The following is a 26,205-nucleotide window of genomic DNA, read 5'->3' as shown; positions in this document are numbered from 1 at the left end:
GAAAATCAAAACTAAATAAATAATTTAATTTTATGCTTTTTTCAGTGTTTCAAAATTCATTGTTTATGCACCACACCCAGTGCTCCATGCAATACATGCCCACCATAATACCCAGCACCAGGCTCACCTAATCCCCACCCCTCCCCTCCAAAACCGTCATTTTGTATCTCAGAGTCCACAGTCCCTCATGGTTTGTCTCCCTGTCCGATTTCCCCCAACTCCCTTCTCCTCTCCATCTCCCAGTGTCTTCCGTGTTGGTCCTTAGCTCCACAAGTAAGTGAAACCATATGATAATTAACTCTCTCTGCCTGACTTATTTCACTCAGTATAATCTCTTCCAGTCCCATCCATGTTAATACAAAAGTTGGGTATTCACTCTTTCTGATGGAGGCATAATACTTCATTGTATATACAGACCACATCTTCTTTATCCATTTGTCCACTGAAGGGCCTCTTGGCTCTTTCCACAGTTTGGCAACTGTGGCCATTGCTGCTATGTACATTGTAGTACAGATGGCCCTTCCGTTTACTACATCTGTATCTTTGCGGTAAATATCCAGCAGTGCAATTGCAGGGTCAAAGGGTAGCTCAATTTTTAATTTCCTTTTTTTTCTTTTTCTTTTTAAATTTATTTTCAGCATAACAGTATTCATTATTGTTGCACCACACCCAGTGTTCCATGCAATCCTGAATAGGGAAGTTCTATTTTTAATTTCTTGAGGAATCTCCAAAATGTTTTCCAAAAGTAGCTGCACCAACTTGCATTCCCACCAACAGTGTAAGAGGGTTCCCCTTTCTCCACGTCCCCTCCAACACATGTTGTTTACTGTCTTGTTAATTTTGGCCATTCTAATTAGTGTAAAGTGGTATCTCAATGTGGTTTTGATTTGAATTTCCCTGATAGCTATTGATGATGGACATTTTTTCATGTGTCTGTTAGCCATTTGGATGTCTCCTTCGGAGAGTGTCTGTTCATGTCTTCTGCCCATTTTTTGATGTGATTATCTGTTTTGTGTGTGTTGAGTTTGAAGAGCTTTTTATAGATCTTGGATATCAGCCCTTTGTAGTGTCATTTGCAAATATCTTCTTCCATTTCATGGGTTGCCTCTCTGTTTTGTTGACTGTTTCCTTTGCTGTGCAGAAGCTTTTGATCTTGATGAAGTCCTAAAAGTTTATTTTTGTTTTTGTTTCCTTTGTCTTTGGAGACAGGTCTTGAAAGAAGTTGCTGTGGCCGATATCAAAGAGATTACTGCCTATGTTCTCCTCTAGAACTTTGATGGATTCCTGTCTCACATTGAGGCCTTTCATCCATTTAGAGTTTATCTTCGTGTATGGTTTACGAGAATGGTTCAGTTTCATTCTTCTACACATAGCTGTCCAATTTTCCCAGCACCATTTATTTTATTTCTTTTTAAAGATTTTATTTATTTATTTGACAGAGAGAAATCAGAAGTAGATGGAGAGGCAGGCAGAGAGAGAGAGAGGGAAGCAGGCTCCCTGCTGAGCAGAGAGCCCGACGCGGGACGTGATCCCAGGACCCTGAGATCATGACCTGAGCAGAAGGCAGCGACTTAACCCACTGAGCCACCCAAGCGCCCCCCAGCACCATTTATTGAAGAGACTTTTTTCCACTGTATATTTTTTCCTGCTTTATCAAAGATTATTTGATGATAGAATTGAGAGTCTATATCTGGGCTCTCTACTCTGTTACACTGTTCAATGTGTGTTTTTATGTCAGTACCATGCTGTCTTGATGATCACAGCTTTGTAGTAAAGCTTGAAATCAGGCAACATAATGCCCCCAGTTTTGTTTTTCTTTTTCAACATTTCCTTAGCTATCTGGGGTCTCTTCTGATTCCGTACAAATTTTAGGATTGTTTGTTCCAGCACTTTGAAAAATGCCGGTGCAATTTTGATCAGGATGGCCCTGAAAGTATAGATTGCTCTAGGCAGTATAGACATTTTATTTTAACAATGTTTATTCTTCTGATCCATGAACATGGAATGCTCTTCCATCTCTTTGTGTCTTTTTCAATTTCTTTCATGAGTGTTTTGTAGTTCCTTGAGTACAGATCCTTTACCTCTTCGGTTAGCTTGATTCCCAGGTATCTTATAGTTCTTGGTGCTATAGTAAATGGAATCAATTCTCTAATTTCCCTAATCTATATTTTCATTGCTAGTGTATGAGAAAACAACTGGTTTCTGTACATCGATTTTGTATCCTGCCACATTACTGAATTGCTGTATGAGTTCTAGTAGATTGGGACTGGGGGGTTTTGGGTTTTCCATATAAAGTATCATGTCATCTGCAAAGAGAGAGTTTGAATTCTTCTTTGCCAATTTGAATATCTTTTCTCTCTTTTTGTTGTCTGATTACTGTTGCTAGGACTTCTAGTACTATGTTGAATAAGAGTGGTGAGAGTGGGCATCCTTGTCGTATTCCTGATCTCAAACGGAAGGCTGCCAGCTTTTCCCCATTGAGGAGGATATTCGTTGTGGGTTTTTTCATAGATAGATTTTATGAAGTTGAGGAACGTTCCCTTTATCCCTATACTTCGAAGCGTTTGAATCAGGAACAGATGCTATAGCTTGTCAATGCTTTTTCTGCATCTATTGAGAGGACCATGTGGCTCTTCTCTCTTCTCTTACTGATTTGTTCTATCACATTGATTGATTTGCAAATGTTGAACCACCCTTGCATCCCAGGGATAAATCCCACCTGGTCATGCTGGATAATCTTTTCAATGTACTGTTAGATCCTATTAGCTAGGATCTTGTTGAGAATCTTGGCATCCACATTCATCAGGGATATTAGTCTGAAATTCTCCTTTTTGGTGGGGTCTTTGCTTGGTTTGGGGATCAGGAAAAGCTGGCTACTTAGAAAGTGTCTGGAAGCTTTTCTTCTGTTTCTATTTTTTGAAACAGCTTCAGGAGAATAGGTATTATTTCTTCTTTGAATGTTTGGTAGAATTCCCCAGGGAACCTGTCAGGTCCTGGGCTCTTGTTTTTTGGAAGGTTTCAGATCACTGCTTTAATTTCGTTACTAGATTCAGGTTGTTAATTTCTTCCTGATTCAGTCTGGAAAGTATATAAGTTTATGCATCCATTTTTTCTAGGTTGCTTAACTTACTGGCATATAACTGTTGATAATAATTTCTGATGACTGTCTCTACTTCCTTGGCTTGGTCGTGATCTCTCCCCTTTCATTCACAATTTTATTAACTTGGGTCTTCTCTCTTTTCTTTTTGGATTAGTTTTTCTTTTGGATTCAGTGGTTTATTGAGCTCATTGTCAAAGAATCAGCTTCTAGTTTCATTGATGTGTTCTACTGTATCGCTAGTTTCTATCTCCTTGATCTCTGCTCTAATCTTGATTATTTCCCTTCTTGTGCATGGGGTTGGCTTAATCTGTTGTTGGTTTTCCAGTTCTTTAAGGTGTAAAGAGAGCTTGTGCACTCTGGATTTTGTTATGTTTTTGAGGGAGGCTTGGATGGCTATATATTTCCCCCTTAGGACTGCCTTTGCCGTATCCCATAGGTTTTGGACTAATGTGACTTCATTCCCGTTGGTTTCCATGAATTGCTTAAGTTCTTCTTTGATTTCCTGGTTGATGCAAATATTCTTAAGCAGGGTGGTCTTGAGGTGCCTGGGTGGCTCAGTGGGTTAAGCCTCTGCCTTCGGCTCAGGTCAGGATCTCAGGGTCCTGGGATCGAGCCCCACATCGGGCTCTCTGCTCAGTGGGGAGTCTGCTTCCCCCTCTCTGCCTGCCTCTCTGCCTACTTGTGATCTCTCTCTCTCTCTGTCAAATAATAAAATCTTAAAAAAGAAGAAGGAGGAGGAGGAGGAGGTGGTGGTCTTTAGCTTCCAAGTGTTTGAATTCCTTCCAAATTTTTTCTTGTGGTTGAGTTCCAGTTTCAAAGCATTGTGGTTTGAGTATATGCAGGGAATAATCTCAGTCTTTTGGTATTAGTTGAGCCCTGATTTGTGACCCAGTATGTGGTCTTCTGGAGAAAGCTCCATGTGAGCTTGAGAAAAATGAGTATCCTGTCTTTAAATAGAGTATAGGCAGATTACAGACACTGTCCTCCAAATGAGCAACACAAAGGCTTGGAAAATTGTTTCCAGACAGACTGCAGGAGAAAGAAGCTTCTCTTCCTAAATTTAAGGCATTCATCCATCCTTGCCATGCAAGCAGTTTAGTGACTATTACTTAACATGTACAATCCTAAATGACTGAGATACACAAAAAAATGAAGAGTTTGAACCCTCCATATCTTTATGGTAGAAATGTAAATAATTACGCAACAGAAAATATTCAAGGTGCTTTGATGGGAGCATACCATAACGTGGGGGTGGGACACAAAGAGAAGAGTAGCTCATTCTAGCTGGAGGGAAGACACTGCCACAGAAAGATCAACTAAAGAAAAACAATACCGTCCGTCTTCCAAAATGGGTCAGAACCCTTTAAAGAAGGCAGAGAAACAAGGGCAAATTTAGTTTTCAACACCTGGTGCATAATTAACCTGGTTCCTATCCATGTTTTACAATGCGTGTTCAGAGCTACCTTTAACCACAGACTGAAGGAAGGGGTAGTAAACATGCAAATTCCTTGTGCCACACCGTCCTGTCTATGCCTTAGAATGTCCAGTGGGGGGTTCTAGACATCTCCTTTAAGAAGCTCCCATGGTTATACTTTCTTTAGGTTCATAGTGTACCCATCTTTATCCCTCCCTGTTGTTTTTTTTTCCATTTCTTTGTTTCTCTCCTTTTTTGCCATCTCTCACCCTCTCTCTTTCTGAGTTATTCAAGAGACAGAAACATTCAAAAAGTTTTAAAAAAAAGTCTCATTTTCTTATATCACCCAGATTTAACTTAATTCTTACATTCCATCTACATAGTTAAGAATGAAATACAAAATTCTATAGCTACAGCTCCCCTTTATCACATTAGAGTCAAACCACTGCCTTGGACAGAACTTATCTTGTACCATGGTGGGCAGGAATATGTCTTCTCTAACTCATCATGAGCAGGAATGATCGGCCACTGCTCCAGCAATAAGTGAAGGATTGCTTCCTATCTCTGCCAGGTGGTAGGAAAAAAGGCTGGGAAAGGCAGAATAAAAGCCACCGGCAAACACATCAGAACTTGCCTGAAGGCCCCATAATAATCCTGACTAGAACAGAACCAGATGGCCAAATCAGAGTTTCTCAAAACTTCACATCAAAATGTCACATGGAGATTTCGCTCTCTTTTTTTAAAGTACACATTTTGGGGCCTGCCTCCTCATTTCTTGGATCAGAATTTCACTTGTCCCAATACTTAAAACTGTAATTTGCACAGAACCAACACAGTTCTGTCTTTAAAAGGATTCAATCTTCACCAGATCTTTCACCACAGAAAATCTCCACTTTTGCATTCTTTATTTAGGTTAAAACATGTGCTACTGAACTGCGTCAACAAGTAGTTTCTTCAAAAAGGGCTCGTGAGGGGCGCCTGGGTGGCTCCGTGGGTTAGGCCGCTGCCTTCGGCTCAGGTCATGATCTCAGGGTCTTGGGATCGAGTCCCACATCGGGCTCTCTGCTCAGCAGGGAGCCTGCTTCCTCCTCTCTCTCTCTGCCTGCCTCTCTGCCTACTTGTGATCTCTGTCTGTCAAATAAATAAAATCTTTAAAAAAAAAAAAAAAGGGCTCGTGAGTCTGCATCTGAACTCTGTCCAAGTGCACGGCTGCTTCCCTGCCTAGGCACTCTGTAGATACCATGCTTCCATATTCTGGGATTCAAGTCGTAGGGGAGCCTGATTTTTTCTTTGCGGACAGTGTGCCTTATTAACCTGAGTGACTGGGTACTTGTTTCCCTTTATTCTTGAAGTTCAGTATCTTACCTAGGATAAAGCCTGGTGTTCAACATTATTCACTGATTTGTTTCTACAGATCTACAACTTCTTTTTAAACCTCACTTTGTTGTTCTACCACTTAGTCTATTTTACTGATGTGTTCCTATGAAATTGTTACACAACATGAAGCAAAGTTTATTTTCTAAGCTTGGCTAAAGTCTTTTACATGCTCTTTAACCTGAAATGTTTGCACCAATGCCATACTTTTATTCTTTTCATCTAAATCATGCTTCACTGGCAGGTAAGACAGCCTATATTTTCAGTGTAGTTGAAGACTTCCTGGACACCCTTTCTACTGTACCAAAGTTCCAGTATATCTTCCCTTCTAAGTTATCGTTGGGACTGTTTTCCCTCCACACCATTCTACAGCCTTGTGAAGGGTTAGGAAAGGAGGTGAGTGAGCTGGGGCAATAGGCAGTGCTTTTTTTGTAATACCTGGGCTATGATCTCATGTCGGGGGTTTAAATACCTTCTACCAGGGTGTGAAAAGTGTATCTCATTCCCAAGAAGGCATTTCTTTAGGCCTCAGACCATTCCCCCAATGCAGTATGTAGCTCTAAAGCCTTTGTTTTTATCAGGAGTCAGTCTGGGTGGCTCAGTCAGTTAAGCAACTGTCTTAGGTTCAGGTCATGATCCTGGGGTCCTGGGATCGAGCCCCACATCAGGGTCCCTGCTCAGCAGAGAGCATGCTTCTCCCTCTCCCTTGCCTGCCACTCTCCCTGCTTGTGATCTCTTTTCTGTGTCAATAAATAAAATCTTAAAAAAAAAAAATTTTTTTTTTAAAAAAGGGAGTCCGGTCCCCTAAGCTCTTAGTCACTCCTCCTCAGTCCAGTGAAAGAAAACTGGAAGAAGCAAGGGGTAGCTTCCCTCCTGACTGGGTAGACTGCAGTGAGAAGTATCAAGATTTCTGCGGACCCCCCACTCCCACATGGGCTAGGAATAAAGGTGGTGAGATCGAGCCCCATGTTGCTCTGTGAGGAGTCTGAGATTCTCTCTTCCTCCCTCTGCCCCTTCCCCTACTCATGCTTTCTCTCTCAAAAATAAATAAAATCTTCAACATTAGCTTTGTTCAAACACAGGACTGTTTTTTTTTTTTTAAGTTAAGGTTGAAAAGACCAGGATTCCAGTGCTGTCACTGCCTTAAATAGCTGAGTCACTTAGACCCGCACCTCTTCTCTTCTCCTTATTTGCAAGCCCTTAAGGATCAGAAATATTACTCAGCCCTATCATTATAGATATTTATCTCATCAAGCAAGGATAATACTACTACAACCCTTGTTCCTTGTCTTCATACTTTGCAGAGAGTAAATTATTTATGTAACTCAGTATTTGAACAAAAACATGCAATTTACATACAGCATATTATGATGGTACATCTACCCTTTTGCATAATTTTTCAAAACTTACTGTATAACTTTTGCATATGCATTTTCATTTAACAATAACAATACATGCAAACACACATAGCACTTACATGTGTCAGGTCCTGCTCTAAGTGCTTGACATATATTAATTCATTTAATCCTCATAATCACTCTGGAGATATATACTATCATCATATTATTTCTCAAAAGAGAAAACTAAACTATAAAGAAATTAAGTAATTTGCCCGAGAGGACACAATCAGCTAGTAGCATAGCCTGGTCTAAGTGGGCTGGTTTGACAATCTACCCCACTACTAACTACTGTCTCTCATAGTAAGTTTATTTTGCCAACACATATGTGCATATGAACTCAAGAATTATATACACATATTCAGATACATGCATATTAGCAAAACTTAGCTGGTACTCCCATTTATGGAGGGGGGAGAGTCCAAGCACTTTTAAATACTTCCATAAATGACCTCCCTTATATATTCACATTCTCTGCAGTTGGTATGTTAATTTCTTTTTTTTACGAAAGAATCTAAAGGCTCATCTAAATACCTGAAATCTACAATTAAAACGATTCTCTCAAAGGAGCAAAGTTAGCAATTTTCAACTCTTAGAGAAAAATAATTATGAAATTCATACTTGAATATTCAAACCTGTAACAAATACTTTAAATTTGCCCTCCATGAACTGAAACCCAACCTCCAAAACACATTACCAATGAATTATTTACAATACAACCTTTGTAAAGAGGACCTTTTTCTCAGACTGGTTCTTTTCCGCACCTGCATATCTAGTTCTTGACATCTTTGCCTCAGTTCTTCTTTTTCTGCTAGTGCTTCTTGAAGTTCTTCCAATGCCCTTTTAAGCTGAAACACAAAATGTCCTGATTCTTAATAAGACGTGTTTTGACACAAATTGGAAAATAGACTATATTAAACATGGTTATATACACTATATTAAACATGGTTACGAAAATGTATTAGCAAGTCTCCATTTGAAACTTTCTAGGGTTACCAAGCCAATTATACAATATAGGAAAAGGACTGAGCACAGTGTCTCTGGTACATAGGGACACTCAATAAATAACTGACTACTCAGGGTCAGCAGGAAGATTTTAAGGTAGTTGCCTTATGCAAATAGACAGCTGTGTGAAATAGCTGTTTGGGTAACGGGAGAAGGTGTTGATTAGTACAGAACAATGATGAAGGGCTAACTGTGGATGGAAATCATGCATTTATATTCAAACAAATGGCTGTGCTTTTCTCAACAGTGCTCAACTGTATGGATGTAGCAGTAAAGAAGATATTCATTATAGTTTTGATTTGCATCTCCCTGATGATCAGTGATGTTGAACATCTTCTCGTGTGTCTGCTGGGCATCTGCATGTCTTCTTTGGAAAAATATCTATTCATGTCTTATGCTCATTTTTTAATTGGATTATTTGTTCTTTGAATTTTATAAGTTAACTATAGAGAACAAGCTGATGGTTACCAGAAGGGAAAAGGGTTGGGGGATGGGTGAAACAGGCCATGGGGAGTAAGGAGGGCACTTGTCATGATGAGCAACGGGTAGTGTATCAAACTGCTGAATCACTATACTGTACACCTGAGACCAATATTACATAGTATGTTAACTAACTGGACTTTACATAAAAACTTTTTAAAAATTCACCTATTAACAAGTAAGTCTCAATGTTGTTTTTCTGTCAATATTCACACAGTCTCATTAATGTTTAAGGCCACAGTCCCACAGAAATAAAATTTTATGTAAATCTTAATGAAAAAAAATTTTTCAATGTGCCTTTTTTAAAAACTGAAATATCATTAACATACAGTATCATATTAGTTTCAAGTATACAACATAATGACTCAATAACAACAATGAAACGATGCTCAGATGCCATGAAATAGGTGGCAAAGCCTGAACTATGTTGGGTGCTATCAGGCCCAAGGGCCTCTTCCAACCCTTGTCAAAGGAAGTGCTAACCTCCTCCCCTTTCACAGAACACTCCTTATGAAATCTTTAAACCACAGCATATTAGAGGATATTGTTTAATTTCATCACAAAAAATTTAGAAAAACACAGTATGTTTAAATTCAAGTAAAAATTTCATAGAAAAAGTTTTGAAGTATTTCATGGGAGAGAAGTGATACTCATGAAAAACAGATATTCAAAAATATAACAGAAATAGCACTAGATGCATTTCCCTGTCATTATACCCTTTCCCCTACAACCCAGGTTGGGTTACATTTCAGAGTAGAGTGCCTTCTGCCCAGGTGAAACAGGCACGCCATAGAACCAGGGAAAAGAGAGCAAAAATATATTAACTTATTAGATAAATTAGAAATCAGCAGAATTTTTCCATTGTCCACTATTAACAGTGTAACCATCTAGAATGAGCCACATATGTATTACAAGTTTCAGAAGAAAAGTTCAATGTCACTCAGTTCTTTGAACATGAGCATAAAAAATTCTGGAGACCAACACTACTTGCAGTCATGAAGGAATGCATAATAATATTCAGCTGAGATATTACAGAACAAACAACCTAAATTTCATGGAGAAAAATATTCTTGTAAATGTTCTCCAATGAAACCCTTATGATACTAATTGGCCAAGCAACTGTATGACTGTTTTCAACATTTTCCCCAGTTACTGAGATACTCACCTGTTGCTCTAATTCTCCAACAGCATCATTTGTAGGAGAGCTCAATATTTCTTTACTCATCAACTAGGAAATTAAAATAGTAAACTTAAGTACAATAAAGAGATGTTATGAAGTAAAAATAGGCTTACTTGAAAGGAGAGTAAGATGTTTTACAGTTAGTTTTCCTTTGTCATAATTTGATGAACCTTACAATATTATTCAAATAAAAATTTTATTAGAGGCTTAAGCTAAATAACACAATGTTCAACCATTACATCAGTGAGAACATCAGAAGTAAAGTGTACTTGAAATACAGAAATATATTTAAAATACCTATATACTGAAAAATTACAATCTAAGTTCTAAAAGATGAACTACTAAATAAAATTGATAAATAATAATAATAAAGATTCTTCCATAAAATAACACTTTTAAAATACTGCCTTTAAATTAGTGATATGGTAAAATTCCTAATCTGAGAAGTCATTTTTAAAGTAGGAATTACAGGGCATCTGGGTGGCTCAGTGGGTTAAAGCCTCTGCTTTTGGCTCAGGTCATGGTCCCAGGGTGCTGGGATGGAGGCCCACATCAGTCTCTCTGCTCAGCAGGGAGCCTGCTTTCCCCACCCTCTCTGCCTGCCTGTGATCTCTGTCTGTCAAATAAATAAATAAAATCTTTAAAAAAAATAAAGTAGGAATTACAATTATATGAGAAAAATGGAGCCTATAAAAAATAACATTTTTGCACCTGAAAGGCAAATTTATGGCTGTGATGCTTTAAATTCAAGCCAACAATGCAAACTCAGAGCAGACAAACTAACTTCCTCTGAGAGATCTCCCTCCAAACCATGCCCCTGCCAAACTATGCTTGCCCTCCCTAATCCCTAGGTTTCTTCTGCATTCCACATCACTCACTCTGTTAAGAATTAACATGTACCATGTGAATTCTGAATCCTTCTGGATGACTTTATACAATTGGACTGCCTTGAACCCAGGCTACCTGGCTTCCAGACATATCACCCACCATTATTTGCTCCCAGTACTAACGTTCTGAAAATGAACACAAGATATATTTACACACATGCTTTACCATTTTGAGAAAAACTGTTCTCATTGGCAGGGAAAAAAGAAGAAATAAATATTCTGTTCTGGTTAGAGGTTGTTTATCCTGCTTAGGTGAAGTTATCTAAGGGAACCTGACATTATAATCTTTTAAAATACAGAAGAACTAAAATTGTGCTTGAAGTCTTTTTAAGATATTCTGGGTAAAGAAAAGAAGGGAAGACACACTAGCTAAAGATAAGTAAACCTGCTGCAAAGGGCAAGTTTGTACAAATAAAGAAAAACATACATCCATAAGATTTTATGTGAAAAATTTTGTGTCATTTGGTTAAGGATTTTCATATATATGTAAACAAAATAAAAACTTACCTCTTGAATAGCAGTCATGACCACATGTTGAACAGATTCTTCCAGTGTCATTATATTTTGAATATGTTCTGTGATTCAAAAACAAACAAACAAATCTGATAAAAATCTACTCTTTACCCATGGAACTTTAGTCATTCAATTAACAGCATAAAAGTTCATTTATTATACACACTTCTTTATGCAAGTATTTTTCCACAAGAAATAGGTCCATTAAAATCAGATAATCAGAACTAAAAATATTCATATTTTTAAACATTTTATTTTTCATAAAGAAGAAACCTCTAATTTTCTTATAAGAGAAAGAGAAGAAATTATAATCTTAAAACAATTATGACAATTTCCTCCCTGTTGTTATATATTCACTATTACAGGATGAATCCATACATATTAAGTGAATTCCTAAATCTTCGGCCTAGAAAGTTACATTTTATCACCTACTTAGTTCATTTCAGGAAGGCTTTTAAAGAAGGGACTTATATAACCTCCTTAAATGCATGCTCATATTCATCAAGCCTCATCTATGCCTTACCACACACAGGCAGTAAGATGATTCTGTCCCAATAAGAGATGAGAAACCATTTCTTATTTGAACCATATTCAAAAATATGAAAAAAAGTTTCATATTTTTGCATATTTTATATTTGCATAATCCACTACAATTACGTTCTCTAGCTAAAACAGTTTCCAAAAAATTCCCAATTTAAAAAAAAAAAGCTTAATATTTTCAAATGCTTTTATTGTTTTAATAATTCTTCTGGAAAACTTCTGAAAGTTCTTGTCTTTCTTTTATTTGTAAAGCCAAGAACCGGACAAAGATTCTGATAGATTCTGGTATGCACCTGATCACTAAGTAGGGAGTGGTTGGGAAAGGGGAAGAATTAAGTAGAGAAAGGACAGAGATGCAATTGTTTCCTTTAACTGGATTTTCTGGAAAATGGAGTGTTTCAAGCCTGCTAAAACCTTCAAAAAAATTATTTTTTCCCCCACCAAGATAAACCGGGTACTACTAGCCAAACAAATTCATTCTTTCAAAACTGAGATTGCTGCTATACCTTGGAATCATTTTGAACTCAATTTTCCCTACAATGTATAAAGGTGTGTTAAAAGAACACACATACAAGGAGACTAAACAATAGCTATTCAACTATCAATGGGTTAACAAAGAAATCAGAGGAAATAAAAAAAAAAAAAATACATGGACACACAATGGTAACCAAAACACTACAGTCCAAAATCTTTGGAATACAGCGAAAGCAGTTGTAAGACGGAAGTTTATAGTGAACCAGGCACATCTCAAGAAACAAGTCTCAAGCAACGTAACCATATACTGAAAGAAACTAGGAAAGGAAAAGTAAACAAAAGCCAAAGATAGTTGAAGAAAGGAAATAATAAAGATTAGAGTGGAAAAAAAAAATGACACTAAAAAACCATAGAAATAATCAATGAAACCATAAGATGATTTAAAAACATAAAACTGAGAAGCCTTTAACCAGTTTCATCAAGAAAAAGAGTCAACTCAAATAAATAAAATCAGAAATGGGCCGCCTGGGTGGCTCAGTTGGTTAAGCAACTGCCTTCAGCTCAGGTCATGATCCCAGAGTCACAGGATCGAGTCCCACATCGGGCTCCCAGCTCCATGGGGAGTCTGCTTCTCCCTCTGACCTTCTCCTCTCTCATTCTCTCTCTCTCTTTCTAATAAATAAATAAAAATCTTTTAAAAATTTTTAAAAATCAGAAACAAAGGAGGAGAAACAGTAACTGACAACCACAGAAATACAAAGAATTACAAGAGAATATTTTGAAAAACTATATGCTAATATATTAGACAACTTGTAAGAAATGAATGGATAAATTCCTAGAAACATACAATTTTTCAAAATGTAATCAGGAAGAAATAAAAAAATTTAAACAGACCTATTCTAAGTACTGAAACTGAATCAGTAATTTAAAAAAAAAATAACTCCCAATAAACAAACATCCAAAACCAGCTGGCTTCACAGGTAAATTCTACCAAACATTTAAAGAGTAGTTAATACCTATTCTTATCAAACTATTCCAAAAAAATAGGAGGAAAACTTCCAAATTCATTCTATGAGGCCAGCATGACCTTGATATCAAAACCAGACAGAGACACTACAAAAAAAGAAAATTAGAGGTCAATATCTCCGATGATCATAGATGCAAAAATTCTCAACAAAATATTAGCAAACCACAGCAATGGCCACAATCACCAAACCGTGGAAAGAACCAAGATGCCCTTCAACGGATGAATGGATAAGGAAGATGTGGTCCATATACACTATGGAGTATTATGCCTCCATTAGAAAGGATGAATACCCAACTTTTGTAGCAAAATGGACAGAACTGGAAGAGATTATGCTGAGTGAAATAAGTCAAGCAGAGAGAGTCAATTATCATATGGTTTCACTTATTTGGGGAGCATAACAAACAACATGGAGGACACGGGGAGATGGAGAAGAGAAGGGCGTTGAGGGAAATCGGAAGGGGAGGTGAACCATGAGAGACTATGGACTCTGAAAAACTACCTGAGGGTTTTGAAGGGGTGGGGGGGTGGGAGGTCGGGGTACCAGGTGGTGGGTATTAAGGAGGGCATGGATTGCATGGGGCACTGGGTGTGGTGCAAAAACAATGAAAAAACAATGAATACTGTTATGCTGAAAAGAAGTTAAAAAAAAAAAAAGAATACACACACACAAAAAAATTAGCAAACCACATTCAGTAACACATAAAAAGGAACATTCACCATGATTAAGTGAGCTTTATTCCAGGCACCCAAAGGTGGTTCAGTATTCACAAATCAATGTGATACATCATATCAACAAGAGGAAGGATAAAAACCATGTGATCATCTCAATAGATGTAGAAAATCATTTGACAAAGTATAATATTCACTCATGATAAAAACTCTCAACAAAGTAGGTTTAGAGAGAACGTATCACAACATAATAAAGGACATATCTAAAAATCCCACAGGTAACATCATGCTTAATGGTAAAACAATGAAAGTTTTTCCTCACGATCAATATCAAGATAAGGATTTCCATTCTCACTACTTTTATTTGACATAGTACTGGAAGTCCTCACTGCAACAAGCAGACAAGAAAGGAAATAAAAAGTACCTAAAGTGGTAAAGAAGAAGTTAAACTGTTACTATTTGCAGATGACATGCTACAATATATAGAAAACACTAATGATTCTACCAAAAAACTATCAGAATAAATAAATTCAGTAAAGTTGCAGGATACAAAATTAATATATAGAAATCTGTTTTGTTTCTATATACTAATAATGAAGTAGCAGGAACAGATATTAAGAAAATCCCACTTACAACTACACCAAAATAAAATACCTAGGAAAAAATTTAACCAAGGAAGTGAAAGACTTATATTCTAAAATCTTTAAAAAATTGATGAAAGAAATTGAAGATGACACAAACCAATAGAAAGATATACCATACTCACAGACCTAAAGAATACTGTTAAAATGACCATAATACCCAAAGCCATCTACAGATTCATTGCAATCCCTATCAAAATACCAACAGCATTTTTCACACAAACAAATAACCCTAAAACTCTATGGAGTCACTAGAAACCTTGAATATCCAAAGAAATCTTGAGAAAAAACAAGGCTGGAGGTATCAGAATCCCAGATTTCAAGACATACTACGAAGATGTTGTAATCAAAATAGTCTGGTACTGGCTTAACAACAGACACATAGATCAATGGAAAAGGATACAGAGCCTAGAAATAAATCCACACCTATATGGCCAATTAATCTATGACAAAGGAGGCAAGAATATACAATGGAGTAAAGACAGTTTCTTCAATAAGTGATGCTGGGAAAACTAGACAGCTACATGTGAAATAATTAAAGTGGACCCCTTTCTTACACCATACACAAAAATAAACTCAAAACGGATTGAAGACCTAAAACCATAAAATTCCTAACAGAACACATAGGCTGTAATCTCTTGGACTTAGCAACATATTTATGGATATGTCTCCTCAACCAACGGAAAGATAAGCAAAAACAAACTACTGGGACTGTACAAAAACAAAAGCATTTCCATAGCAAAGGAAACCATCAACAAAACGAAAAGGCAACCTACTAAACAGGAGAAGATATTTTTAAATGATGTATCCAATAAGGTGTTAATATACAAAATATGCAAAAAACCACTACAACTCAACACCAAAAGTACAAACATTCTCATTAAAGAATGAGCAGAGGGCCTGAACACTCTTCCAGAAAATAAATACAAATGGCCATCAGATACATGAAAAGATGATTAACAACACTAGTCATCACAGAAATGTAAATCAAAACCACAATGACATACTACCTCACAACAGTCAGAATGGCTAAAATAAAAAACACAAGAAACAAGTGTTGGTGAAGTTGTGGAGAAAAAGGAGCACTCGTGTACTACTGATAGGAATATAAATTGGTGCAATCACTGTGGATGACAGTATGGAGGTTTCTCAAAAACAAGGAGAAATCCCATATGATCCAGTAATTCCACTGTTGGGCATTTACCCAAAGAAAACCAAAACACTAAATCAAAAAGATATATGCACCCCTATGTTTACTGCAGCATTATTTATAATAGCCAAGATATGAAAGCAACCCAAATGTCTGTCAATAGATGAATGGAGAAGATGTAGTACACACATACACACACACACACACACACACACACACACACACAGTGGAGTATTACTCAGTCATAAAAGAAGAATGAGATCTGGCATTTTCAATCACATGGATAGATCCAAAATGTTTAATGGTAAGTGAGGTAAGTCAAATAAAGACAAATACCAAATGATTTCACTTACATGTGAAATCTAAAATAAAACAAAATAGAACAGAACAGAACAAAACAAACAAACTCCTAAACACAGAGCTAGCTGGTGGTTGTCAGAGAAGGGGTGAGTGAGAGGATGGGTTAAACAGATAGAAGGGATTAAAAGGTACAAATTCCCACTCATAAAATAAATGAGTCACAGTAGGGAATATATTAAATAAATATATTAAATAATATTGCAATAACATTGTACGGTGATAGATGGTAACTAAACTTATCTTGGTGAGCTCTGAGTAATGTACAGAATTGTCAAAATCAATTTATTATGTACCTGAAACTAATGAATGTCAATTATACATCAATAAAAATAAAAAATAAAATTAAAATTAAACTAAGCAAAAATGTTATAAATAACCAGTAACTGAAATAGAAATGAAGCATTAATTAAATAAAAAATAAGAAGGATAAGAACAGAAAAATTCTAGATTTATAAATTAATTGCTATTTGTCAATATGTAATTAAACATTTATGGATGTTTACCATGAGCAAATTCTTCTTATTTTGTGGGGAAAAACCCAATATATAGATCTTTGACACTATCTCTAAGTGAAAAATAAACGCCTAACGAAAAACACCTGCCCTAGGAAAAAAAATAGCTAGCTGATGATAGAGATGGACTAATACCAAAGTTTTCTGATACTCAGTCCTTGTTCTTTTTTATCAATAAGATATTAATTTCATGCATTTTCTTTTTCTCTGTCCTAAATTTGTTCTTACTGAATTTAACCGGTCTCATATTCTTACTTCATTAGTTAGATAAGACTGAATTTGTCTTCTAAGGTCCTGGTTTAAAGTACTATACAAACTTAAGTACCCAACATATTCTTATAAAGGTGATGTACTAAGACCAGGTTTGGACGAATCACATAAAAAACATCAGCATCAAAAATCTCACCACCCAGCCTGATGTAAGCCCTGAGAGAAGTAAATCTTGGTCTGTTCAGTTCATCACTTCACTACATCCAACCAAAAATGATCTTTTTTTTTTGTACTCATTAGGATATTGATCACACCATTTGTATCTACCAGTATAATATACCGATTCCATTTATGTCATCAGACCGCTTAACTGGAGGATACACTAGACAGGCATTCTTCTGAAAAGAGCAGAGTATCACTTGAAGAAGCCTGGATTATAATTTAGTATCTGCATATTTATTTACAAAAATCTGAATCAACCTAAGCTTCTTAACATGTGAAACAGAAAAATGTATCAGATAAATAAGTAAAATTTTTACTGAATGTCCACTAAGTCCTAAGCACTGAATATGCAAATTAAATTAATTAAACTAAAACACATTTAATTTGGTCACTGATTATAAATCTCAGAATCCAGATACTAATAGAATACTCAAGATTTGTAGCTTTTTAATGACAGAACTGGGCTAGGCTTAAGATCTCCTGGTTACATTTCCAGGTACTCTGTGACAAGATACAATAGTAAATTGTTGTACTACTTTCTATAACAATGTAGGTTATTTCTAGAAAGCAAACTTCCCCAAATAAACTTTGAATTAACTGAAATTCACTTACCTTGCTTCTTTTCACAATTGACTGCACAACCTAAAATAAGCTGGAGCAATCTCCCAAGCTCCACAGAATCCGAACATTCAGTTATTTGGTTTAAATCAGGGATAAGTTCTTCAGAAATCTGCTGCCCCAAAAACTGCAGTATTGAGACAATAAATTAGATCACTCATTTCTGTAGATTACAAAGAATTTATTATCTTTAACTATTACAAGGAAAACAAATTAAAAATAGGATTATGAAATGGCTCCGATAAATTAACAAATTGATAAATCCATAATTATTGACTAAAACCAGTTGGCAAAGCTCAAGCAGCATCCCAGAATTTTGAGTAACCAACCAACAGCAACTAAAATGATTTTACATCCAATATCCTTTGATCCCACCATCAGAGGGATTAAGAAAGCCCTAGACTGATCTTTTATGACAAAACTTAGGCCTTTCCAAAAATAAACAGATTTATGTTAAGCTGAAAGATAAGCATATTTTGGTGCATGACTGATTAATAGAAAAACACAATATAAACCATCACACTTGCAAATGAACAGCAAAAACAGCAAATCTAACTGGATTAATCTTTCCTAGCTTTATCTGTCCTTTTTTCCTTTTTTTTTTTTTTTTAGCTCATTAAAAAGTTTTTTTGGCATTAAAATAGCTCTAAAATGAGTTTGAGGCATTAATAGGTTGAAAAATTTCAGTCTTAAAATTGCTGGAAAAAATTACAAGTATAAATATGTGACAACTTTAAAAAACAGAAACCAGGTCTTTTGATGGCAAAAGCAAACCAAAAGTTTTCAAACATAAGCAATAAGCTTTCTTATATCAAATAATCATACTGGGGAACTTGTTATGATACTGAATAAGAAAAAAAACCTACTTAAATAGTACTATCTGAAGTGACACTAATACAACTTTCATTTTGCCTTTTTCCTAATTTACTTGTACAAAAGCATAATTTCACAGTATACTTTTGCTGCTGTTTGCATTGAGAAGAAATGTCAAAATAATACTTTCCATAGGAAAAACTTCAATTTAATTATAAAGTCTACTTTATAGCATTGCATAAAATCAAATCATTTAGAAATGAAGCTAATTCTCTTGGAGAAAATAACAAATATCAAATGTATTAATATAGAAGCAACATTATTTTACAAATCAATAAATTATGTTTAAGCCTGTTCATGTTCACAAAATTTGAGTGTTCTGAGAATAGCAAAAAAACAATATTCTAATTATGAATTACGTTTTAGTAAGATGTTATAAACAAAAACCCAGGTTATTTTTTCTGGTGTCGATATAAATATCATATAGAATTCTGTATTTAAACAAAGTCAAATTTTTTCATACCTCACTGTAATAACTCATAATTCCTTGAAGTACCTTCTTTAAATTACTAGCCTAGTGGGGAAAAAAAAGAGTAAGAATTCAATAAATTATTTCAAATTAGTAATGAAAGAAAATTTATGCCAAGGTGAAAGACATATAGAAACTCTGGCCTCATAAAAATGACAATAAAAAAACATGTATTAGAGTTTTATAAATACAAGCATATGATATTTTTAAACATGAAATCTTTGATCAAAGTTTGATTAAAAGTGTCTTCATGCTTCTGCAGGTTAACCAGAGTAGTTCTACTTAAAGTGAGGTGCAGTGGAGTACCAACTTTAAAGATTTAGCTATGAGCATGTCCATCTCCAAGTCACGAGTGAGTAACAGGGTTTCTACTTATTTTCTTGACACAAACAACAGATAACAGGACAAAATGCAAGGAATAATGTTTTCTAAGCTTTATCCACTAGACAGTTGTGGAACTCTAATTTCTGAGAGAAGAAAAACAAAAAAGATGAGCCCGACTCTAGCCCAAGATTTCTCTCGGGAGGCAATTTTCATTCCATGAAATAAACTGGTAGAAACTAAACAAAGCCTGATGTTCTCACTGAGTTGAGGAGATAGACATCAGAAGTTCAGGAAGGCCAAGAGAGTTAGAATTTGCGGGGCAGACAAATAAAGAGGTAAGCACTATGGAGAGAAAATGCTTCAGAAATCTGCACAGTGGTTTGTCACTTTCAGCTGAATACCAATTCACATGTGCATGGGTGAAACTCACTGAGATTAAACAAAAATAATTTCACTTTTTTTTCATTTTTTTTTCCCAGTCAAGAATAACTCCCAAGAAAAAACAATTCAAGGAAATTTAAGTGAAACAATTCCCAGAGATTACACAGGGCCATAAACATTGAAATTCCCACCAGTCAGAGTGAAGAGACTATCTGCATCGACAAGCACTCACTAAAGACCCAGAAAGGTCACACCTTGCTAATTGGTCTAATCTAGCCCTAGAGGAAAAATAAATCTAGATCTGTCTCCTAACCTTCGAAGCTTTGGAAGGATCAAACCAATTCACCAACTATCTTAACTGCCTGCAAGAACAAAGTCCAACATTCTTTAAGGAAAACACAAAATTCAGTGCTCAACAATGAAATTCATACTGTCTAGCACCCAATAAAAACTAGTACACATGTGAAGAAACAGGAAAATGTGGATCATAAGGAGAAAACTCAGTCAATAGAAATGTGCCAAGAAATGAGAAATGAAAGAATAAGAAGACAATAATGTTAAAACTGCTAGCTTCAAAATGTTCATGGATTTAAATGAAAACGGGAATATAAGAAGAGAAATGGAAGATTCTCTTTTTTTCTTAAAGAAAAAAATAGAGATGGTCTCTAGATAAAAAAAGGAAGACTCAACTGTTAGGCATCTACACAAAAGACCTAATATAAAGACAGATTAAAATAATTTAAAAAAAGATACACTAAAGCAAAAAATAATAAAATTTAATTTTAATTATTAATTTAATATATGACAAATTAAGACTTCAGAACAAAGATGGCCAGAGATTTAAAAAAGGCCATTCATAATGACAGATTCATTCATCAATAAGACATTCAAAAATTAATGTATATAAACTTAAGAACAGAGATTTGAATTATATGATTTAAAAGTTAGCAGAACTGAAAGGAGAAATCAACAAATCCATAATTATTGTTAGAAATTTAAGGACTCCTCTTCCATAACTGATAGAATAATCAGCCAGAAAAATCAATAAAGTATAAAAGAGGCAATAGTACTATCAATACATTTAACATAATCCATCTGCAGAATACATGTTGTTTTCAGGTACACAAAAAACAGTACCTAGACAGACCATATGTTAGGCATAAAATAAGTCTCAATAAATGTAAAAGAATTTCTCAATATAGAGTTATGTTATCAAACAAAAACTGAACTAAATTAGAAATAAATAAATATAAGAAAAGTACCTTAAAAATCCTCAAATATTTATAATTTGAAATACCTACTTCTAATCTACCTGTGGGTCGAAAGAAACCCCATGGGAAATGAATAATTTTGAACTTAAGGAAAACAGAAACACAGTATGTCAAAATGTGTGGGATGTGTAAGGCAATGTTTAATATTGGGAAAATAAAAGACTAAAACTTGGGATTTCATTTCCCACCTTAAGACACAAGAAAAAGAAAGAGAATATGTAAGTAGAGGAAAGGAAATAATACAGAGAGGAAATCTATGGAATAGAAAACAAAAGCTAGTTCTTAAGAAGAAACCAAACAAATTTGAAAAATGTCAAGTCAAACTTATCAAGAAAAAAAAAAAGGCAAACATAAATTGCCAACATCAGTAGAGAAAGAGGATACATCACTAAAGATCAGAGTCATTAACATATATTATTATCAAAATAGTTAAGAACAACTATCACAGAAACGATTCCAAGATCCATCAGTAGGTGAATGGGTAGGTGACTGTGGTGTATTGATGTACTGAAACACTACTCAGGGGAAAAAAGAAAAAGGAAAGAATTCCTAACACAGGCAACATGGATGAGTCTCAAAAACATCAGTGACTGAAAAATGCCAGACACAAAGAATAGTAAAGAATATATACCATCTGATTCCATTTATATGGAACTCTAGAAATCTACAGTGACAGAAAGCAGATTCATGGGCCAAGCGAGGAGTGGGGATTAACTGGGAAGATGCATATAAGTGCATGTTTTGGGTTAATGGAAATGTTCCACATCTAATTACAATGCTAGTTACATAGGAATATACATGTGTCAAACTCAAACTGTACACAATAAAATGCACCCTTAGGTTAATTTATTTAAAAAGATTTAATTGATCTTAGTGTTAATTTTAAAATCACTGTTTGGATTAAATGCTTCTACTATTTATTCTGCATACCTTTATTCTCCAGTTGTCACCAATATCCTCTTTAATTCGACTTAACCAAGATTCATTGAACCAAGCTACATCACTGAAACAAAAATACAAAAGGAAAATATTAAAATGTTTTTGTTACATAGAAACTACTAAATTAAATAAATATTATGTTATAACAATATTTTATATCCTAAAGCCTCCCCTTAATAAGAATAGTAAATATTATTTAAATGAATCCACTGAATTTTTAGTGATTCCTAAGGATTTCTTTTGTGATTTCTTAATTCATTAACATTTCATTAATGATTTCTTAATTCATTAACATTTTCAATTTAATAAACATTTACTAAGTATGTCATATTAGATACTCTGATGGCAGGCAGATGTAAAAGTCCCAATCCTCAAGGGGGAAAAAAAGAAGAAAACTAACATTTTTAATGTGCCTACTCTGTATCAAGCACTGTGCTTGCTGCTTTTCCATAGTGCAACATTTCAATATCATAGTAAGTGGCAAAGGATTGATTATGATTATCCTCAAACTTACTCTTCAGGGAAGAAGATGAGAAAAGATAAGTGATTTTCCTAAAGTGATACTAGTACATGGCAAAGTCCAAAATAAATCTATTTGATTGTAATTGAGTAGAATAAGTGTAATGAGAAATCTACAAGGACAAATTTGGTTTTAAACTTGTAAAGTTAAGTCATATTAATATGGAATGGCAAGACAAAGAATTGCTATACCGATTGCTTAGGTTTTAAAGAATAACATTTGACTAGAGTGAACTGTGCTAATAGATCATACATACCCTAAACAAATATTTGGATGTTTGATCGGAGTAAGCAATTGAGCAAGATTAAACTTCATATGCAACCTCATAACTCTCTGGACATACCCTTCTTTTGCTTTTTTGTACTGACACATCTACATATCTTAACTAGACTCTTGGCCCTAACATTTAGCTCCTTTTCTCGTATTTCCCAGAACTTCAGTGAAACTCAAGGGACACCCAATAAGGGGACATAAGACTGAGAAAGCAAAATATGGATAAACTGTTTTATAAAAACACCTAAGAATCAATATAAAAATTATTTTTTAACTCCATGATGGTATTTGTCTTCAACAGTTTAACCAACTAAATACAGACAGTAATTAACACCTGTGGGTTACTATACACAACATAGTTGTTTTGCTTCAACAGATACCCTGACACTTTCCTTCTTGAATAATCAAAAGGTTTACTTGCTTAACACATCAGACTGTGATCTGTACAGATGCATGTGCAACTGGCCTTTTATGCATTAAGACCTCAAAGTAAAAATCTATCAGGAGAGGTTCAAGATACCAGATTTCCATGATTACAGCTGAATCCAAGCACTGGTGTTAAAGTCAGGCCAAAGCTATGCAAATCCAGGGTTTCAGATAATTACCTTATTCTTTGACTTTAACCTCCACTTCATGTATAGACTGAAGAATATCTGAGTACCTCACAGAACAGTAAGAACTAAATGAAATAACATATGTATAGGGTATATAACAATGTTTTATAGTTTAATAAATACTCAGATGTTGGCTATCAGGATTTATCATTTCAAATGCTCAAATATGTGCTGAATAAATGAATGAACAAACAAGTACATGGTACTTGAGGGCTCTGGGTTTCTATATTCTTGTCTCACTCTTTTTCCTCTAGCAAAAATGTCTAGTCAAAGGCAAAAGAAACAAGCAGAGAAGCTATCTATAGTTTAAAGTGGCCAAATTAAGCCTTTTAGGGGAAGTCACATGCTATAATATTTATAGTTCTAGTGGGTTGAATTGTGTCTCCAAAAAGATATGCTCATCTCCTAACCCCTTACACCTGTGAATGTGACCTTATTTGGAAATAGGGTCACTGCAGACATAATCAAATTAAGATGAGGTCAAACTAAATCAGGGGTAGGCCCTAATCCAATATGACTGGTGTCCTTCTAAGAAGAGGAGAGGACATACAGACAGAGAGGGAAGACAGACACATGGAGAAGAGACAGAGATGACAGCTTTGCTCGGGTGGGGGCACCCAGAAGCTGGAAGAAGGAATGATCCTCCCCTACAGGCTTTGGAGAGAAGATGGCCCAGCCAATATCTTGATTTAGGACTTCTAGCCTCCAGAATGATGAGAGAAGAAATTTTTGTTGTTTTATGCCACCTACTCTGTGGCACTTTGTTAATGCAAACCCTAGGAAATGAATGCAGTTGTAGTTACAGTTTTTCCTCATGTGCTTTTTAAAGATCTACATATATTTTAAAAAGGGATATACACAGATTATGTATTCAGACCAGAGATAATAATTAGGGACTTGTAGAACCCTAACGATAAGCCCATGGTTCCCATGTCTAAGTTACACAGTTTGGGCACTGAATTTTTTTTAAAGATTTCTTTTTGTGGGGGAGTGAGCCAGCAAGGGGGGAGGGGGTCAGAAGGAGAGGGAGAGAGAATCTTAAACAGACTCCATGCTGAGTGCAGACGCTAATGTGGCGCTGGATCTCATGGCCCTGAAATCAGGACCTGAGCCGAAATCAAGAGTCAGACATGTAACCAAATGTGCCACCTGGGCGTCCCAGGCATTGATTTTATGACCTTATTCTTTAGCATACCTGCCTCAGGTGAATAATAAAAGAATTATTCATTTAATCCTGCTACTTCCTTAGAAAGAAAAATTTCCCTTCTCATCTTCAGTAACAACTTTGATGTGATTTGATACGAGTCACAGTAGCAATCAATGCAGTAAATAAACTGTAACATATACAAAGTGCTTGAAGTGTTCAAAGAAATATGGTAAAATGTGCCCTTTTAGCAGGAATATGAGAGACTGATCCAACTAGGAAAAAATGTATGCTTCCAAGTTTCACTATCCAAATCCAGACTTCTGGAAAGGAACAAAACAAGAAAGGAACTGAAAAAGAAAAATAAATTTTAAATATTCCTTAAATGACAAGGAAGCTTAGACAGCTAAGTACATGCAAAAACAGCCAAACACAGCAAAAAAAGAGGTTTCGATCAATTTTAGGCCAGTCTTATGTTTTATGAAAAAAGAGAGCTTTATAATGGGTTGACTATTATATTATTTTTGGAGAGAAGTATTAGTAGACAGTAAGAGACAAAAAAGAAAACAAGAGGAAAATCCGAGAGACAGAGGATCAGCAGTGACTGTAGAATCCACCAGATTATGGAAAATGAGTTGGTGATAAAGGGTAGACTTTAAATTTGAATTGGCCCTACTCATCAGGTACAGTATAGGGAGTCAAAGAGCCACTGTATCACATCTTGGCAAAAACAGGTCTCTTCCATTATGTTACAGTAGAAAAGCTATCAGAGCCACCACAACACATATAAATTAGAGCTTTAGATGGCACTGTTGAATCAAAGAATGCATACCAGCCTTATAGTCTATACCAACCACAATGTAGCTGCATCTACACCAAAACCCACAACTTATTGCAATGAGAAAAGGCAAGGTGTACATTCTAACGACAAAAAACAATGAGGACTTTTCCCAAGTCAATATCCAGAAGGCTTCCTTCTGACCAATGAAATCACTTTGAAACTAATCAGGGTATAAATTAAAAAATGTTTAAGAACCATTTTTAAGAAAACAGAGGAAGAAGGCATATTTTAGAATGACTACCAAAAAAATGTTAAAAAAATAAATAAATAAATATCAAAATAATATTTTAAAAACCTGCTAAAAAAAAAAAAATGTTAACATGTTAAGTTTGTCTCTTAACGTGTTAATCTTGAGTTAAACAAAAAATCTATTTAAATTACATCATGTTGAAGATGCCAAGTAACTAGAATTTTGACATTTTAAGTTGTTTTTCTGAGGGTGAGAAGGAATTTTGGCAAATCCACCTACAGGGTTTTCAAAGTCAATCACAACAAACCTTGACAAAATGATGGCAACAATTAAATAAACAATCTCTGGCTATGAAACAAGTGACAGAGGTAGGATTCTTGTCTCATTGAAGGATTATTATAAGAATAAGCAAGTACAAAATCAATATGACTATCAATTAATAAATTGGCTCCATTTGTTCCTACAAGGTGTAGAGCTCATATTGCAGATGTTATAATCGTAATCCTTGCACAACGTTTGGCAAAAATTGGGAAATAATGGACTTAAGAGCTTTTGATACTATTAATTAAACCTAATGGGTCTAACCCAAACAG

The 26,205-nt window shown here is 35.3% G+C and overlaps 1 protein-coding gene across 3 annotated transcripts in view; it reads right to left on the bottom strand.

Annotated features, from left to right (window-relative positions):
• HOOK1 (hook microtubule tethering protein 1) overlaps nt 1-26,205 on the bottom strand; it is a 70,721-nt gene that overhangs the window by 36,443 nt on the left and 8,073 nt on the right. For all 3 annotated transcript variants that reach the window (XM_082687704.1, XM_082687706.1, XM_082687705.1), the window contains 6 exons: nt 22,022-22,094; nt 19,110-19,160; nt 17,768-17,900; nt 11,345-11,412; nt 9,936-9,998; nt 8,050-8,133 (listed from right to left, as the gene is read on the bottom strand). In XM_082687704.1, the coding sequence (XP_082543830.1) occupies nt 8,050-8,133; nt 9,936-9,998; nt 11,345-11,412; nt 17,768-17,900; nt 19,110-19,160; nt 22,022-22,094 (472 nt within the window). The remainder of the gene's footprint in view (nt 1-8,049; nt 8,134-9,935; nt 9,999-11,344; nt 11,413-17,767; nt 17,901-19,109; nt 19,161-22,021; nt 22,095-26,205) is intronic.

Source organism: Mustela nivalis, assembly GCF_964662115.1.
Source record: "Mustela nivalis genome assembly, chromosome: 10".
In the NCBI taxonomy this organism is placed as follows: Eukaryota; Metazoa; Chordata; class Mammalia; order Carnivora; family Mustelidae; genus Mustela; species Mustela nivalis.
The sequence above is the reverse complement of the archived record's forward strand: the minus strand, read 5'-3'. Positions and strand labels throughout refer to the sequence as shown.